The sequence below is a fragment of the Heloderma suspectum genome, chromosome 12 (genome assembly GCF_057233095.1).
Source record: "Heloderma suspectum isolate Gila_16-S chromosome 12, 16-S_ref, whole genome shotgun sequence".
Classification (NCBI taxonomy): domain Eukaryota; kingdom Metazoa; phylum Chordata; class Lepidosauria; order Squamata; family Helodermatidae; genus Heloderma; species Heloderma suspectum.
Genome location: NC_139469.1, coordinates 15,947,134 through 15,966,759, shown reverse-complemented (window position 1 = coordinate 15,966,759; position 19,626 = coordinate 15,947,134). Strand labels below are relative to the sequence as shown.

The window sequence follows — 19,626 nt, the reverse complement described above, 5'->3', positions numbered from 1 at the left end:
CTAGGTCAACTATGTTTTTCTAGCAACAGTGTCTAAGGCCTGGGGAGTAGACTTTTTCATCATTGCCTCTGACAAGACTGTCTTCATAAGTCACCACTGTTTTTTAAAAGGAATAATTTTATCTTTTTTATGTATTGATTTTCATACGTTGTATAGCTGAGCCAAACTTTCTCGGAAGACTAAATTATGTAATCTTCTCAAGAGCTATTGCCATTACATAGCAGCATGCCAGGGTGATATTGGGGTTCCCTTTCCCATGTGCCACCACAAGAATGAAAAGATAGAACTATGTAGGACGTACCAGCGAATGTTCTGAGGTCAATCCTTCTCCTTTAAAACAAAAACAAAAAAACTTTGCAAGACATGCAAATGAGTGATGATGCACATTCAAGTCTGCTGTAGAAATTATTCTTTGGCAGTATGGAGATTGTTTTGGTTTTTCTGTTTTTTCATCTGTATATTTTTCCTGGTTTCCCCAACTGGTCTGCTTCTTTTGCATTATTTTGCTTTTCCTAGTCATGTAGCAAAGCTACACAGGGCATTGAAGCTCCACCCCGGTTTCTGTAAATTTTATCCAGTCATTCCTCCTGGCTTGTGAGACTTCCAGACATATTGTCCACATGCTTCAAACTCATCTTTGCAGCTATCAGAGTTAGAAACCTAACACCGTTAATATATTGTAATAAGTGGTCTTACTGTTGTTTTAATATGGTTTTATCGTTGATTTTTATGTTACTGTTTTGGTTTGTTGTACACCACCTTGATTACTCTTGTGGAAAGGTGGTATGAAAATATTACAAGTAAGAGAATTTCAGGAAACTGAATTCCTAACCCAGTAGTATATCCTCTGCATGGGTCGAAATGCAGAATAACTTGAAACTGCCTTGTACTAAGTCAGACCATCGTCTACCTAACCTAGTATCATCTACCCTTGGTGGCAGTATTTCTGCCAGATCTCAGACTGGTGTCTTTCTCAACGCTTGCTACATGACATCTCTTAACTTTACTGTTAATTTATTCTGACACCTTCTGATTCCCAAGCATGTACTTGACCACTGAGCTCCCACCCCCTCGCAAACTGTATACTGAGCTGGAACTGAACTTGGATCAACAGCTTGGAAGGTAACTCCACTAACCAGTATGCCACTAAAGGCAAATTCCCAACCTGGAACGTGGCTTGCTAATCAGGTGGGTGGGTTATTTGTCAGTGGTGTTAATGTATCTTACTAAACCAGTGCTCAGTATAAGAGCTAGAACCATGGGTCTCTTCGATTTCAGGTTGGTGGTGAAATCCCAGTTTTCAGCTCCTGCAGAATTTGATGCTGGAGAAGACTCTTACAAGTCCCCTGGACTGCAAGGAGGGCAAGTCAGTCAATCCTAAAGGAAATCAACCCTGACTGCTCATTGGAAGGACAGATACTGAAGCTGAAGCTCAAATATTTTGGCCACCTAATGCAAAGAGGAAACTCCCTGGAAAAGACCCTGATGCTGGGAAAGATTGAAGGCAAAAGGAGAAGGGGATGAGATGGCTAGATAGCGTCACCAATGCAATGAATATGAACTTGAGCACACTCCGGGAGAGAGCAGAGGACAGGAAGGCCTGGCATGCTATGGTCCATGGGGTCATGAAGAGTCGGACACGACTTAATGACTGAACAACAACAGCAACAACAGCTGTGTGTGTATGTGTGCATGTACCTTGCAGGGCTGGCCCTACCATTAGGTAAAGTGAAGTGGTGGCCTCGTGGCAGATTCTGGGAGGTGGCAGCAAGGTGTTGGAAGAAAGAGCTGCCCTGTGCCCCCTAACCTACTACCCTGTTGCCCTCAAGTGTGATGGAGGATGTTGTCTCATCATCAGGGTTGAAGAAAGTTTGGAACGGAATGGGAGGAGGTGATATCTTATTTTTTGCCTCAGGCAGCAAACTGTCTTGGGCCAGCCATGGTACCTTGCAGTGATCTAGTGATTCTAACATAGATGCTCTTATTTCTTGGGGGTGGGGGGGGAATGGGCAGATGAGATGGTGATAACACTTTAAAGCTATGACTTAATTGCTAGTAATTTGGAAGTATTTGGGAGTCTTCCATACATCCCAGTAAGAAACAAACCGCCTTTTCAAATGCAAGCTTCCTTTTTGGTATATCTCTATGAAATTGAAATGGATGTTTGTGCCTTCAATTATCTCTCAAGCAGTACTCAAACAGCTGCCTTGTGAGCATCTATTCACTGGCAGTCCACAAAACTGCACTATAGCCGCTGCTATTAGCTTATCATGGATGTTGGTATTTAGTTGCTAAATCCCTATGGGTAACTTACGAATGAGGATCCCTCAGAACCACTTATACTGATGCATATTTTTGCATATGGCCATATTGGTTACACTTGATATTTCAGGCATGTCATCGTGTTGACTCACGTGCAACTACTGCTAAATAGTAAATTCACTTGGCTGTGCGGCTGTGAAATTTAATATTTTGCGCACAAGTGAGCTTGTTTTTCTTCTCATTTAAATAGCCCTGTAAGTTGCTATACCATGACAGTTATAAGTTATGAATTTTAATGATATATTTTAACTGACAGTCTGGTTTACTTACAGACATGCGTGCGCACATACACACACACTCACACCAAAGCATTTTCCATATGGCCAGTTGATAATTTATCAAGCTATTAAAAAATATTGTCTGGTGAAATTTTCCTATGCTGCTTATTTAAAATAGATGCATTACTTCTTGTATTTGCACTTTTGATCTTTGTAGGTGAGTGTTAAGCAGCAGTTGTATTTCCTTGCTTATGGTAATACGGCTGGTGGGAATCTAGATTTTAAAAAAATATATAAATGAAGAAATGGATACAATAGGGAGCCAGGTTACCACAGGGAATCGGGAAGAAAAAGCTACATTTAAGATATTAGCTTTACCAGTGTGTGCTTTCTGAGATGGGAGCTAAATCAGTAAGGTTTTGCATACTGGAATTTCTTGAGGGACATCTTTTTGTGCTAGAAATAGTAAATATGAGTGTTGTCTAGCACTGGAAATAGGAGAGTCGGTGAGCAAAAGGCCTGGTCACATATAACAATCCTGGTCCAACAGATTATGGTTTTTTGGAACAGAAATGAGCAACAAGCTCATTCAACCTTCTCCCCTTCCCCCTGCCCTTGCGGTCCTGGTTTACAGGGGATGCGTAAACCACAGTTTCGTGATTCGGACATCACTGGAAAACATGATTTAACGAAATGGGAAGTCTGCTGAAACTGATGCATATTGTGAGGAGAAAGCACTTGTGCTTATTGCTTATAGCTGCTCTCACAAACCATAACTTGTTGGACTGGCAACATTACATCGACCTAAGTGTAGAGTCATAGATCACAAAAAATTACATTGGGCGGCCTTTAGTAGTTGGTCTGGACACTGTTGTTGTCAGTCTTCTTGGGAAATGGTTCTTGGATGTTTCACCAGTTGAGGGAGGGAACATAGCTCTGTGTCAGAGTACATGCTTTGAATGCTCAAGGTCCCACCTTCAATCCCTGGCATCTCCAGATAGGACTGGGAAAGACTCCAGCTGCTGTAAAATGCAGCTTGCCTTACTAGTTTCGCTTTCCAGAACATATTACGCCAGTTCTTTTTCATTGGCATTGGATTCTTATTCATTTCCAGGCACAATTCAAAGCATTGAATTTATTTTTCATATAGGAAACTTTATTTCCTATAAAGCCTCAAGCAGCTTGGGACCAGGTTATCCATAACATGCCTCTTCCTGCATAAACCTTTGCATGCACTGCATCCGAGGCTGTTCTCTGTATTCTGCTACTTTCTAAGGTGTGCTTGGTGGGGAAATGAGAGTGAGTCTTCTCAATGGTGGCAGCTAAATCATGGAATAGAGCAGGGGTGCAGAATCTCTTTCAGCCCAAGGGCCAAATTCCATTTTGGAGAAGGGGGCTGCATTCCAGGAGTGGGCAGGGCTAAATGCAAAAGGGGCAGAGCCAAAATACCAGCATATTTTAGCTTAAAGCTCTTACGGCCATTAACTAAGCCTTAGGAGAGGCATTTCAACCTTTCAGAATGGGGAAAAACTGCACAAAAGCTGGGAAACCACCCAACCCTCATGTGTGTTTTCCCACCACTTCCATCTTTTTGCTTACAGCAGAAAATCCATTAAAGAAGGAAAAATGGCATATTTATTTATTAGATTTATTAACCACCCATCTGGCCATCTGGCATATGCCTTCTGAAGAGGCTTGCTCAAATCCCTTAGTGCAGGGGTGTTTAACCTCTTTCAGCCCAAGGGCTGCATCCCATTTCAGAGAAGCTCTCAGGAGATGCAGTCCAGTGGTGGGATGGGCCAAAGGCAACTGGGGTAGACCCAAAATACCAGCACATTTTAGCTTAAAGCTCTTGCTGCTAGTAACTAAGCCTTAGGAGAGGCATTTCAACCTTTTAGGGAGGTGGTGGTGGAACTGTACAAAAGCCAGGCAACCACCAAGTGATTGGTGGTTGAGGGAAATGGTGGGGCCTGTCAGGGTGGAAACTGAGCCCATAGAGCCCCAGAGCAGTTCTGATTCTGAGGAAGAACAGCAATCCGTGGGAGAGGAGCTCACTCATCTCTCACAAGCATAGCAGCTGGCAGAGATTCCTCCTGCCAGCATTCCTGAGACAGATAGTGACCCTAGCAGTGATAGCGCGCTGGAGGGGGGCTTGCTGGATGCTCGACGCAGACGCAGGGAGCGATGACAGATGGAGGGTGCCGAAAGGAGGCGCTCCGCTTATTTGGCGCTCAAACAACGGTCGCATCCCGAGGACCCAAGGGAAAGAGGGAGGATCTCTCTGTAGCCCATAAGTTCAGAGTCTTCCCGTGGTTCACCTTCAAACGGGGACCAACTGCCTTACCTGGAGCTTAGGCTACTCTGCTATCTTTCCCCAGTGCTGTTCCTTGCTTAGTCGCTAGTGATTAGTATCTGAAAGAGTCATAAAATAATAATGGAATAAAGCCTTGGAAAGAATCCTTGCCGTCTGTGTCCTGAGTTGGCTATTGGTGGGGACTGCAAGAGGCAGCTAGGGCGCTCCTGACAGGGCCAGGGAAAGGGGGTGTGGCCTTCTGGGGAACCTCAAGACGGCCAGACTGGGATCCCCAGAAGGCTGGATTTGGCCCCCAGGTCTGAGGTTCTGCATTCCTGGAATAGAGGTTCAGTTGCTCCACCCATCTGTTGAAGGTGAGAAGCAAAGACTCATTCTGCTGTGGTTTTATTGATATACTGTATTCCTGTTGTGTTTTTGTGCTTTTCATTTGGAAGCTGCCTTGGAACTCCTTTTGGGCAGAAATGTTTGCAACTGAATTTTGTGGAGATTGATCTTTTTTTCTCAAGAGCAAAGGGTCTTAATGTGTTTTGGCACTCCACTTAAAACAATTCACTTAAGAGGTGTAGCAGAGTAAGACACATTAAGACCCTTTGCCCCCCCCCCCCCCAAGAGCTTGGACAATGTGTATTGGCCAATCTTCACAAAATAAATTACTACTTTTGAGCAGCAGCTTGAGGTCTGCCCGCCCTATTCCTTCCCTTTTCAGAGTTAACAGCCATCACAGAAGTGTTCAGTATCTGGTATGCAGGCTCATCCAGATCAGTACCTCAGCCAGATGTCCCATACATCCAGTAAACAGATGACAGTCTCTACTCAGTCGCATGATCTCCCCCGCCCCCCAAGTGTGCTGCTGGCATCTAAGTGACCTAACTTATAAAACACTTGCAGTCCAGTAGATGGTTTCTGTCTCGCCCTTGAGGAATTGTGGTTCTAATGAAATCTGTCTTGAGCATTTATGTGGTATTGTGGAATAAATGGGAGTAATAAAGAGAAGGCATTATATTGGTAATACTGGTTCCTCTGTCCCCGAGCTGAAATGAGAGTGCCTGAATGAAAAGTTTAATATAAATGTTGCCTGTTAATCAGTTTAGGGTCAATATTTGGCATAAAAACTTAATTTTGCTCCATCCTCCTAAAATACACTTCTGAAACAAAGCAGCCTTCATTGTGCCTCCAAAGACATTCCATAATGCACTGCTGAATGGCATTTCAGACAGTGGCAGTAAAAGCTCTCTGGACTCTGATGTGCTGATGATCTGTGAAATTTATAATGAAATTGACGCTGGCGTGCTTTATATAGTACTTAAAGTCTTCTGCGATGGTGTTCACTTTGTAGCTCCCCTCCAGTTTTGAGCTGATGAAATGTAAAGTTCTCTGGACACAATTATTGTTGTAGATGAAGCAACTTGCATTTTTACCCAGATGCTCTTTGGTGAGGGCATATAAAAGAAAGGCCTAGAGGTGTGAGGAAGATAAAGGGATTGTGCCTTGATTTGTGTTGAAAGCATATATAAACATGAACTAGGTGCAGTAGCAGTGCTTGTGCTCTGGGGTCATTAAGCATCCATCAAAGATGTATTTACCTCCCTCCCCTTTTTTTGGATTAAGGAAATAAGGCTTTAATTTGCAATTTAATCTTAAATATTTGAAGTTATTTACACAGTACCACATTTGTTTTAGCACAATGTATTCATTTTAATGTCCATTTCTAGAAATGGTCCAATTTGCCCATCACAGTAACCCAGATTTTTAAAAAATCCAGGTTAGTGTGAACACGGCAGGGTGCCAATGTATGCTACCCAATTACTCTTGTTCCAAGAGGGAGTAGCTAAGTAACCCAAGGATGCTCCATCCCTGGGCAGTTTGCTGTGAAGTGTAGTCCAGGAACTCTGACTTGTCTCTCCTTCCCATGGGTTGCAGCAAGAGCAATCGGGCAGTGTGCACCAGAATTTTTTAAATTCCAGCTTATTGTGGCATTGTTGTTTTTAGTGCCCCTCAGGAAGACCTTTGGTTGGAATGCAGTTGGGTAATTTTCATATAATTAATATATTGCCACTTTTCAAGCACCAGCTTAAGGACTGTCTCTCTCCTTGCTCTGTCATCTTTGTATCTTTCCTCTTCTCTTCTCTTCTCTTCTCTTCTCTTCTCTTCTCTTCTCTTCTCCCTTCTGTGTTGTATCTTGCTGACAGGATTAGTGCGTGTCTATCTAGGAAATAAGGGCCAAACTAGACTGGGCATTGACTGTGTGAATGGAATTAACATGCACCTTCTTTGTCATGTAAGTAGCAACTATGAGGAAGCCTGAGCAGAAGTTGAGACCCCCCCCACACACACACACACCTCTTTAGAGCTGCTATTTGCTTTTCAAAGGAAGCTTCCATTGGTGTCAGCAGAGGCTTCCCTTGAAAAGCAAGTAGCAGCTTCAGGGAAGAGGATTTTTTGTCAGGACCATGGCAGGGAAAGACTTCCCTGACCTGACCCCTATAGTCCTGAGACTGCTCAGATTTTCCAGCGGCCACTATCTACACCAATAAATGTGAAGGTAATTTGTGTCTAGTAGGCCGTATTTGGCTATGTGGCATTGTGTGTGACTCCATACACGTTCTCCCCATACCAACCATGCGGAGGGGGGGAGGGTGTTACTCAGTGGTAGAACACATGTTTTGCATGCAGAAGTCCCAAGTCCAATCCCTGGCATCTCCAGATCAGTCTGGAAAACCTCCTGTCTGAAACCCTGGAGCACCGATGCCGGTCAGTGTTGACAATTCAGGCTTGAAGCACCGATGTCCTGACTCAGTGGAAGGCAGCTTCCTATATTCCTAACCAGAGAGGTCTTCCTTTTGATTAGCACATGCAAAGTACCATCTCCTGTGACTTTTCAGGGGGCAACACAGCCCTTGCATGATGTAATCCCAGCAGTTCCGCAACTTTGAAGGAATTGGAGAAACCCGTCCTGAGAAAGAAATGTCTCGTCTTGAAAACAGTGATTGTCTAGTTGTGTAGTGAACGAGCTGTGTCAGGCTGCCTGCCACTAGCAGCATATTTGTTCCAACTCTTCACAAGAACTGGAAGTGCTTTCAGCTCATGCTATAAATCATATTATGTAGTCTGATGCAGAATCAATTAGTATCATCTTGACGACTGAACCTGGGAATTTTGGCTTAGGCGCATAGGAACTAGTAGGGAGTCTGAGGGGGTCTTCAATAACCAGGGTATGGGACCATTTTTCTCAGCCTATCCATAACGTTCTTCAGGATATTATTAAAAAAAAAGTGGGAAGTAAACTTGTGCAAATTGTTTTACTGCGACCATGAGATTTGCTTAAAAGAAGCCAAGTGCCAGCAGACTTCTGGTTAGAAATCAGCAAAACGCAATCTTTTAATGACTTCTGGCTTATTAAAAGCCACTTCCCTTGCAGTCCGTGCTTGCATGTGAATAGGATTGTATAAAACATTAGCATGCATTTTTGCCAAAGTAAGGAAGAGCTGTGGGTCACATTTCTAAGCTTGGCCTTGTTGTTGTTGTTCAGTCGTTCAGTCGTGTCCGACTCTTCGTGACCCCATGGACCATAGCACACCAGGCCTTCCTGTCCTGTGCTCTCTCCCGGAGCGTGCTCAAGTTCATATTCAAGCTTGGCCTACTTTTCATTTATTCTTTAAAAAATAGGTACTAGAGGAACAGCTCAGGTTTTCCTGGTTTGCAGTCCTCATTTGTAGGCTTAAACCAAGGTTTTCTGGTTCAGACATTACAGGAAACTGTCTTACGAAACCAGGAAATCTCTATATCTAATGATCGGAGGGAACAGAGGAGGGAACGGTTGAGCGCACTCCAAATGTGTAGATCTCGATGCTGGCTCATGGTTTAGTGGAGTGGCCCTATTACATCTGAACTGGGCCACTGCTTTCCTTTACCCAGGATTTCTGCCTCTTTTCAAGCATGTGGTCAGTGTATCAGGGAAACATTTTTCTTACAGAGCCATCTGGATTTTCTGTTGCCCCAAACAGGTACCCCACAGTCCTTGTCTGGCTCAGGATTTCCCCACCAGGCCTCGCCTCGGGTATGACAGCAAAAGGATCTTGATTTGCATAGGAGTTGCTAAGCCCTTTCCAACTACCACAAGAGAATGTCTGTTGAAATGTCTGTTGAAATAATATCCATGGATTCCCATCGTGCTCATTCTATCTACAACAATGGCAGGACTAGTACTCTTGAGTATTCAGCAGAAGAATGACTGTGAAAATCGTGTCACACGATGGGGTGGGAGTCATTAGCACATATGGTGTCAGAACTAGCATGACAGCGGAGTCTCAGGATACAACGCAAAGGTGCAGATCCTCATCCTTGAAGAAAAGTGAGTAGCACTCATGTACTCTTTCTTACCAGTTCTTGGGCTTTCCCCCTGCAACAAGGAGGGCTAGAAACTTGCCTTTGGTCTTTTTTGTTTTCTTTTGAAAGAGATCTTTCAAGGCTGAAGATGCTACCAGATTTTTATCACTAAGCTGTATTTCACAGCATACCACCGTGCAGATTCCTTGGCAACTGCTCATTCATTTCATGTTCCTTTTTAGTCCCAGTGCTTGTGAGGACAGAAATGTGGGGAAAGCCAGAGGCAGGCAAGGGCATTGCTTCTGTTCTCCCTGCCCCCAGTCTTTACCGCCTTTGTGAACCCTTTCCAGTCTGTTTCCCGCCTCCCAGCTGAGCAGAGCAGAGCAAGCTGCTCCAGCTGGTCCAGGGACTACAGAAGCAGGCAAGCTCCCAGAGAGCGAGTGAACAGGGGAAGCAAACAGGAGTTGGCCAGGGGAGTTGCAGTGGTTGAAGAGACAAAGGAGACAGAGGCTAAGAGGTAAGTGGGCTGCAGGAAGCCCAGGGGGCTGCCCTTTATCCTTCTGATTGGCTGTGAGCTCACCAGGTGCTTCTGAGAGCTCCAACTGAATTGGAGGGGTGTGGCCTGAGTACTCCCAGCAGCTGACTGGGCGGGAAGCTTCAGTCTGTTTCCCGCCTCCCAGCTGAGCAGAGCAGAGCAAACTGCTCCAGCTGGTCCAGGGACTACAGAAGCAGGCAAGCTCCCAGAGAGCGAGCGAACAGAGCGAGCAGACAGGGGAAACAAACAGGAGTTGGCCAGGGGAGTTCGGCAGGGGAGGTCAAGGGGGAGGCCCCTAACATTTTTTTTTTCATTTTATTTTTTAACTAATTTTTTGCCATTTATCTGTCTTGTAACACACACTTTCACACCAGTGGGACTCTGCTTTTAACCTCTACTGAGTAGAGGAGCAGGCACAGGCTAGTCTAGAACAATCAGAAAGCTAGACACAAAAAGGGAAAAGAGGCTATGGAAGGACAAGACTCTCCAGTGGTGGTGACCTGCAAGGTGTGTGCAATGTTTGTTTTCTTGCCTGAGAACAACATGGCCTACACCTGCAACAAGTGCAAGTTGATCACGCTGCTGGAGGAAAAAGTAAGTGGACTGGAGTGGCGATTGTCGACCCTCTGGGGAATAAGAGAACACGAAGAGTTCTTGGACAGAATGGGGGAACTACAGCAGCAAAGGGCAGACCAGAAGCTTGAAGAGCAACAGCAAGATGAGGCAGTGGGAAATGCTGAGGTGAAGAAAAATGGAATAGAGGATACTCCTTGGAAAAGGGTGACAGTTAGGAGAAGAAGAACTAGATGCCACTCTGCACCAGTGGAAGAAGTGGAGCTGTGGAACCGATTCCAGGTACTTGTGGATGAGACTGGAGGACAGCCTGCAGAGGAAGAATCACAGGGGAACCTACATGAGAGTGAGCAAGAGGCTGAAGGTCAGTCAAACAGAGGCAATGAAACCCAGGCCTACAACAACAAGAAGAGAAGAGTGGTAGGAGTGGGGGACTCCTTGCTGCGTGGGATCGAGACCCAGGTATGTCGCGAGGACCCGTGGACTCGCCAGGTATGTTGTCTCCCGGGAGGACGAATTAGAGACATGACTGAAAGCTTGCCTGCACTCATAAAGCCCACTGACAGGTATCCCTTTCTTCTCATCCATGTGGGAACAAATGATACCGCCAAGCGGAGCTATGAAGAGATCACGTCAGACTTTGAAGCTTTGGGAAGGAAACTCAAGAACTTTGGTGCCCAGATAGTTTTCTCATCCATCCTTCCAGTAGTTAGAAGAGGGATAGAAAGGGAACGAAAAATACTCCGGGTGAATGACTGGCTACGAAGGTGGTGCCGATGAGAGAGATTTGGATTCTGGGACCATGGGCTATACTTCCTGGAAGATGGGCTGTTGGCTGGGTTGCACCTCAAAAAGGCTGGGAAGAATGTGTTTGGCCACAGCATGAAGAACTTCATCAGGAGGGTTTTAAACTGAATCCTACGGGGAAGGGAGATGTAATGTTGGGGGTAACAATGGACATAGGCGCATGCACTGTAATGGAGAGAACAGCTCTGATAGCGCCCAATAATAGTCTTCAGACACATGTATGAAGAAAGCCAGACTATGAAGCACATGGTCTTCCATGTCTATATACTAATGCCCAGAGTATGGGAAACAAACAGAACGAACTTGAACTCTTAATACAAGAGGGAAATTATGACCTGATAGGTATAACTGAGACTTGGTGGGATGACTCTCATGACTGGAATACAGCAATGGAAGGATATAACTTGTTCAAAAAGAACAGGAGGAACTGAAAGGGAGGTGGGGTTGCACTGTCTGTGAAAAATACATATCTCTGCACAGAAATACAGGAGGATGAGCTTGGTAGCCCCATCGAGAGCATCTGGATCAAAATAAATGGAGCAAAGCATAAAAGGAACCTGGTGGTCGAAGTCTACTACTGGCCACCCAATCAAGGAGAAGACAAGGATGCAACTTTTGAAAAGCAAATAGCCAGTGTTTTAAGTAAGCATGATGTAGTAGTAATGGGGGACTTCAATTTCCCCGATATTTGTTAGGAGACAAATTCTGCAAAACATGGCCCCTCCAGGAAATTCCTGACTTGTGTGGCGGATAACTTCCTCCTACAGAAAGTAGAGGAAGGAACTAGAGGATCAGCTATCCTTGACTTGATCCTAACCAACAGAGATGACTTAGTGGATAAAGTAGCAGTTACAGGAACTCTGGGGGAAAGCGACCATGTTGTACTTGAGTTCTTGGTTCTAAGGGAAACAAAAGCCGAGTGTAGTCAAACGCGTACCCTGGATTTTAGGAAAGCTGATTTTCATAAAACCAGAACAATGATCAGTAAGGTCCCATGGCAAGTGACGCTAACGAGAAAAGGAGCCCAAGATGGGTGGGAGCTTTTAAAAAAGGAAATTCTCAAGGCACAATCACAAGCAATTCCAACAAGAAGAAAAGGTGGAAGACAACAGAAGAAGCCAATGTGGCTTCACAAAAAGCTTAGAGATGACCTGAAAACAAAAAAGGACACATATAGGAAGTGGAAAGAAGGCCAAGTAACAAAGGAAGAGTACAGGCAGATAGCACAGAATTGCAGAGATGGCGTCAGGAAGGCTAAAGCTGATAATGAGCTGAGGTTAGCAAGGGATGTTAAAAACAACAAAAAGGCTTTCTTCAGCTATGTGCATAGTAAAAGGCAGAGGAAAGAAATGGTGGTTCAGCTATTAAATAAGGATGGCAAAACGATAACAGATGACAAAGAAAAGGGAGAAGTACTCAATTCCTACTTTGGCTCAGTCTTCTCCCAAAAGAGGGTCTATGACCCCCCTGGCAAAGGCGAAGTACAGGCTGAAGGGGCAGGATTGCAGCTTGAGATCGACAGGCATATGGTCAAGGAACACCTAATTACTTTGAATGAGTTCAAATCTCCAGGGCCAGATGAACTGCATCCTAGAGTCATAAAGGAACTGGCAGAAGAACTCTCAGAACCGCTGTCTATTCTCTTTGAGAACTCATGGAGGATGGGGGAAGTGCCAGATGACTGGAGGAGGGCTAACATTGTCCCTATCTTCAAAAAGGGTAAAAAGGAGGAACCTGGGAACTACAGACCAGTCAGTCTGACATCAATCCCTGGGAAAATTCTGGAGCAGATGATAAAGCAATCCATCTGTAAGCACCTCGAAAACAATGCAGTGATTACTCGAAGCCAACATGGATTTGTCAAGAACAAGTCCTGCCGGATGAATCTGATCTCATTTTTTGATCAAGTAACCTCCCTTGTGGACCGTGGGAATGCTGTGGACATCATATACCTCGACTTCAGCAAAGCTTTCGACAAAGTGCCCCATGATATCCTGATGAGCAAACTAGCTCAAAGTGGTCTAGATGAAACAATGATCCAGTGGATCCACAGTTGGCTACAGAATCAGACTCAAAGAGTGCTTATCAATGGGACCTTCTCAAACTGGGGAGAGGTAATGAGTGGGGGTACCGCAGGGCTCAGTGCTCTTCAACATTTTTATTAATGACTTTGGAGGAGGAGGTGCAGGGAATGCTGATCAAATTTGCAGATGACACAAAATTGGGCGGGATAGCTAATACTTTGGAAGACAGAAACAAAATTCAAAGTGAGCTTGATAGACTGGAGTGCTGGGCAGAAAACAACAAGTTCTGCACCTAGGAAAAAGAAACCAAATGCACAGTTACAAGATGGGGGATACGTGGCTCAACAACACTACAAGTGAGAAGGATCTTGGAATTGTTGTCGATCACAAGCTGAATATGAGCCAACCATGTGATGTGGCTGCGAAAAAGGCAAATGCTATTTTGGGCTGCATTAATAGAAGCATAGCTTCCAAATCCCGGGAAGTACTAGTTCCCCTCTACTCAGCACTGGTTAGGCCTCACCTGGAGTACTGTGTCCAGTTCTGGGCACCACACTTTAAGAAGGATGCAGACAAACTGGAGAGGGTTCAGAGGAGGGCAACAAAGATGATCAGGGGACTGGAAACAAAGCCCTATGAAGAGAGACTGAAAGAACTGGGCATGTTTGGCCTTGAGAAGAGAAGACTGAGGGGAGATATGATAGTACTCTTCAAGTACTTGAAAGGTTGTCACAGAGAAGAAGGCCAGGATCTCTTCTTGATCATCCCAGTGTGCAGGACACGGAATCATGGGCTCAAGTTACAGGAAGCCAGATTCCGGTTGAACATCAGGAAAAGCTTCCTGAGTGTCAAAGCAATACGACAATGGAACCAATTACCTGGGGAGGTGGTGGGCTCTCCCACACTGGAGGCCTTCAAGACGAGGCTGGACAGCCATTTGTCAGGGATGCTCTGACTTGGATTCCTGCATTGAGCGGGGGGTTGGACTCGATGGCCTTGTAGGCCCCTTCCAACCCTACTATTCTATGATTCTATGATTCTCTTCTGCCAGAAGAAAGCATATATTTGGCAGTAGCCAGTGTTTTGTCTGTTTCCTCTTGCCAAGGAGAGGCAGAAATGACTGTAATTCTTTCTTTCCCAGAAGACAGAGAACACGTACCTTTAGCAGCCCTTGTATTTTAATTCATTTTCACAGTCAGCTGGCTGCCAATCTCAGTCCAGATGTGATGTGCAAGATAGGTGGCTACAGACAGGGTAGGTATGCAAGAGTATTTTCCTATGGGCAGCTTACCATGTGAAAATGACTACTTACCTGTTCTAGGTGGCAAGCTACATGACTGTATTTGTCTGAATTTTTGTGAAAAACTAACTTTGGAATGTGTATTGTTTTTCTTTCAAAGCATTTTTATTTTTATTACGTTTACATCGCACCTTTCCTCCCAGGAGCTCATGGAGGCATGTACATGGTTCTCCCCCTTCCCTTTATCTTCTTAATAACCCTGGGGGGGAGTTAGGCTGAGAGAGTGTGACTGGCCCAAAGTCACCCAATAAGCTTCATGGGATTTGAACCTGGGTCTTTCCACTCTTAGCCCGATATTCTGTTAACAGCTATAGCATGCTGGCTCCTGGTTTTACTGCAGGATGCCCGAGCTACATTCCAGGTTATATTTTATTTCCTCTAGCAATCTGGCACTCTCCAGACATGTTGGAAGACAACTCCCACCACCCCTAGTTTGGGAAAGGCCAGCAGAGGCTTTTTATCTCCTCCCTGTTTTCCGAATTGTCTTGTGATAATGGGTAATATCCAATGTTAGGCCTCGGTAGAGTAGACCCATTGAAATGAATGGGAGTTAAGTCTCATTCATTTGAATGAATCTACGTAGAACTAACATTGGATACTACCCAATCTGTCCTTATGCGTTTTGTTCTACCTGGGGAAATGAGACTGCTGATCACAATCTGCATGTAGTTGCCTTGTCTGTCTTTCCTCCATTCACTTTTTTCTTTCCAAACCCCTTTCAAGAGTTCTCGTGATGCCAAACCAGTGTGACCACAAACAGCTTTCAGATTTGAGTGTGTCTAAATCTCACAGACGAAGTCTTGGGTTCAGTTTGAGATTGCCCCATCATGTGGGCGTCTTTCTCTCTCCTTGTGTGCTACAATGCTGTTAATGTGTCCAAATATAACTTGTTTGGTGCCTAACATAGACTAGCTTTTGTAGTGCTATACCCATCCCCCCCAAACTTATCTACCCTTCCCTGGACTGTCTTTTTGCTAGTACCTCTTTCTAAACGGCTCACTAGAACCATTCCTTGTTACATTGGGTTGTGTACAGTAGTTGGTTGCACTGTTAAAATTAAAACACAGATGAAGAAAAAAAAACTTGCACTCAGCAGCAAGATTAGCAGCAGATGTTTTATAACATTACGAAAGCCTTGGTTTACGAGCAAATTAAGTGGAACAGAGCTACAGAAAGGTTGTATTGGGGCCAAGCATTGCGTTCAGTAAAATTCCACTGCAGCTCACAATACCATAATAGTTCCAATCTAGTCTTGCTCTCACTCCAAAATAAGCCTTTTTTTTGTAGCTATGTATTTGTGTTTTTGTAGTGGTGTTTTAATGGTATAATTTAGCAGTTTTCAAGAATAGAAATGGAGCACCAGTTGCGAAGTGTGAAAACACTGAGTTTTGCATTTTGTTCGAAGTATTTCACACACCCCCTCTCTTCTAGATCCTGGGCTTTCCTTTCTGCCATCCAAGTCAATGGGTCTCTTTAGGAAGTTTTATTGCGCTAGTTCAAAATTGTTTTGCACAAAAAGATTTATAGGAAGCTCCCTTAATCAAAATTGGATCTAGGTAAGTCTTTATGCAAGTAGCAAGAGGTATACAGAAAACGGAGAGAGAGAAGGCCAGGGTTTCCTTCTGGAGTTGTGAATCAGGGTACTTTTGGGCCACCCTTGTTTTTAAAATGGGATGGAAGAGCTAGTTGGCCACAGAAATATGGAGTTGAGCATTTCCCACTCATGATTCCTTGCCCTTCTGTTTTTAAGTTAGGTATCTTTCTCAGGGACAGCCCAAGACATTTTGCTGCCTGAAGTGGGGCACCAAAAAATGGCGTACCCCGCTCTGCCCCAAGTCAAGGAATACAGTACACAAGGCTGGTCAAGTTATTTTGGCACTTGAAACAGAAAACCCCGCAAGTGCCTCTCTCTTTGCCTGGCTGTAAAAAATACAAGGATAATACATTAATTAATGAACAGACAATTAGCTGCCCTTCATGACAAAGTAATTCAACTGCTTTCAGTGGCTGCTGCTCCATTTTGCCTAAAGTAGGGCTGGTGCTCACTCACCAGATATCTTACTGTGGCCAAGCCTCTCTGTTTTAGAGTGTGGGTGCAGAACCTGCTTTTTTAAAACAACAACAACACTGTCTTGTTTTCAGTTGTCTCATGACTGTCTGTGAGAACTGAGGGCAGCTGCTCTGTTTATTTATTTATATAGTTCTGTCCCACCTTTTTGGATCAAAGACCATCCCCAATGCAGCAATAAAGCAATTGCAAAACAAAGGTTTCAAGGAAAACAGAACGAAAAGCCACGGACTATAGAACAGGGATGCAGAATCTCTTTCAGCTTGAGGGCCAAATTCCATTTTGGAGAAACTCTTAGAGGCTGTGTTTCAGTAGTGGGTGGGGCCAAAATACCAGCATATTTTGCCTTCAAGCTCTTGCTGCGAGTAACTAGTCCTTAGGAGAGGCATTTCAACCTTTTGGAATCGGGAGAAGGCTGCACAAAACCCAGGAAAACACCAAACGAGTAGTTGCTCCACCCCTTGAAGGCGAGAAGCAAAGACTCATTCTGCTGTGCTTTTATTGATATACTGTATTCCTGTTGTGTGTTTGTGCTTTTCATTTGGAAGCCGCCTTGGAGGCCCTTTTGGGTAGAAATGTTTGAAACTGAATTTTGTGGAGATTGGTTTTCTTACTCATGAACAGAGGGGTCTTCATGTGTCTTAACTGTGGTACTCCACTGAAAACAACTCACTCAAGAAGTGTAGCAGAAACCCTGGGTGGGCTGGATTTGGCCCCGACGCCAAGATTTCTGCACCCCTACTATAGAACCACCACTAAGGAGACCAATACATTGATACATGAACTACAAACAAAATGATTGGTGAATCCAGACAGGTTTTCATTGCTTGCCAGAGGACAGGTAGAGAGGACTCCAGGCAAACCTCCCTCAGGAGGGCATTCCAGAATATGGGGAGATCAAAGCCACCCTTCCTTAGCCTGGTACCCTTCAAATGTGTTGTACTACAGCTCCCATCATTTCCAACCATCAGCTTCAGCTTCTCAGTGCCGGGATGATTGGAAAGACCTCTGCTTGAGACCCTAGAGAACTGCTACTGGTTAGGGTAGCCAGTACTGGGCTAGATAGACAAACAGTCCAACCTGGTGTAAGACAGTATCCTATGTTCCTATTGTTGTCTGAAGCTCGTTGTAATACCCCCCTGATGGCCTAGTAGAAATGTGACCAATAATGTGGTAAACAAAACCGCAAGTGGAATTGCTGATCGGGGGCAGCATCTGTCTTCACCACCCCTAGTACAACTCTCAAGAGCAGATGCGCACTACATGAGTGGCTTGCAACAGCTTCTGCAGCATCTTGTGCACTATTTTAGGCCCCAGTGACCTTGAATCTGGACCACTGCGACATTTTGTACATGGGGTTGCCTTTGCAGTCTTCTTGAAAACTTCAGTTAGTGCAAAATGCAGCGATTTGATTACTAACTGGGATGAGCTGTAGAAATCACATCTTCCTAGTTTTAAACAATGACCTTGGTGACTTGGCTGTTTCCAGGCACAATTCGCAATATTGGCCATTGCCTATAAAGCTCTAAATGGCTTGAGGTGGGGGGACAGGGCTGCTTACTTGAACGGCCTCTTCCTACCACATGAGGCTACCTGAACCGTACGATCTGCATCACAGTCCCTTCTCCCAGTCTCAAACCACCCCCTTGATGTTTGGAAGGAGGTAGTGACCCAAGAGAGGGCCTTCTTGGTCATGGCACTGTGCATTTGGAATGCCTTCCCCAAAGAAGCCTGCCTGATGCCTGTTTTGTGTCTTTGGTGCAAAGCAGAGGCCTTTAAAAATTGTATAGTCATTTCGACATGTTGAATAGCTGATTTTGAATTGCTGTTTTGTGGTTCAAGCTAGTTTATTGGACAGATGCTGCTGTTCCTGTCTTAAGTTGGTTTATTGAATTTTAATTTTAACTCTCCATCGCTCTAGGAGCTTAAACTGAAGGGTGGCTCATAAAGAAATAATAAACAATGGGGGTACTCCAATGAATCTTAAGAATATAGGTGGTCCTTCTCCACTTTCCTTTCCTCCCTCTGTCCTAAATCCTGTTTCTTAAAATGTAGGTGCATTGGAAGCTAGCTAGTCACAGCCAAAACCCCCTGGGTTTCTTGTATCCAGTCTTAAGCTTTTGCAACAGAGCAGTAGCGTAAGCCTGGAAAGTCTTTCACTGCCAGACTTAGTCTGGATGCTGCTTCTTTTTTCTTTTTTTCTTTTCTTTTTCCTGTTGAGTTCCAGCGTTGCTGGTCATTTTGAGATCAAAATCCTCTTAGATTTCTGGAGAAATCTTAAAAACTGTGCTTGAATTTCACAGCGTAGGCAAGCCCTCTTTTTCAAAGCAAAGCTTTCATATTCTTCCTGTTGTCTTCAATATGCCAACTTTGAGAGGGAATGTGTGCGTGTGTGTGTGTGTGTGTGTGTGAGAGAGAGAGAGAGAGAGAATGCACTATTTATGCAGACAACACCTGTTCTTACCAAAATGTATTACTGTAGGCTTCTGCAAGCTTTTGAGTGTTATCCTGGGAGGATAAAAATTTGCCGAGACCACCCTCCAACTGCAGCCGGTTTTGCTCTTAGTATTCACTTTGCTGCCAGAGGGGTTGAACAGTGAGAACTATTAATGTAGGAGGAGTGCTGTTAACTATGCTGCTGGGATTCCAGTTGCACAAACACCTGCCTTTGCGCTGATTTTTCTGCTTGCAGTGTTCATATTTGCTGAACTTGATTTAGCCTCAGGATACTAAAAGAAACTTGGCTATATATGTTGAAGGAGCGTGCACTTCCATAATGTGAACAAATTGTGTTGCCTGGCCGTGATTTGACATCTCTTAAGAGTTGTATGCAGCCATGAGAATCTGCTAAAGACAGTTAACTGTACCAACTTCTGTAGCTGTAGTCTGTCCCTTCCATTCTGGCAAAGGCCTGGGTCCCTCTCTGTTTTTGGTGTCACAAATGAATGTGTTGCTGTCCTTTAATGGTTTTGTTGTTTATTCGGTAAGTCACTTCCGACTCTTCATGACTTCATGCACCAGCCCACGTCAGAGCTTCCGGTCGGCCGTCACCACCCCCAGCTCCCCCAAGGTCGAGTCCATCACCTCCAGAATATCATCCATCCACCTTGCCCTTAGTTGGCCCCTCTTCCTTTTGCCT

General features: G+C 44.6%; 1 protein-coding gene across 3 annotated transcripts in view; it reads left to right on the top strand.

Annotated features, from left to right (window-relative positions):
* MOSMO (modulator of smoothened) overlaps positions 1-19,626 on the top strand; it is a 72,962-nt gene that overhangs the window by 13,320 nt on the left and 40,016 nt on the right. The window contains exon 2 of one of the 3 annotated variants that reach the window (XM_084818503.1): positions 1,279-11,215. The exons of the other annotated variants lie outside the window; for them this stretch is intronic. Within the exon in view, the coding sequence (XP_084674629.1) occupies positions 10,184-11,068 (885 nt within the window). The 5' untranslated portion in view covers positions 1,279-10,183 and the 3' untranslated portion in view covers positions 11,069-11,215. Of the gene's footprint in view, positions 1-1,278; positions 11,216-19,626 lie in introns of those variants that run through there. 3 annotated transcript variants of the gene reach the window in all.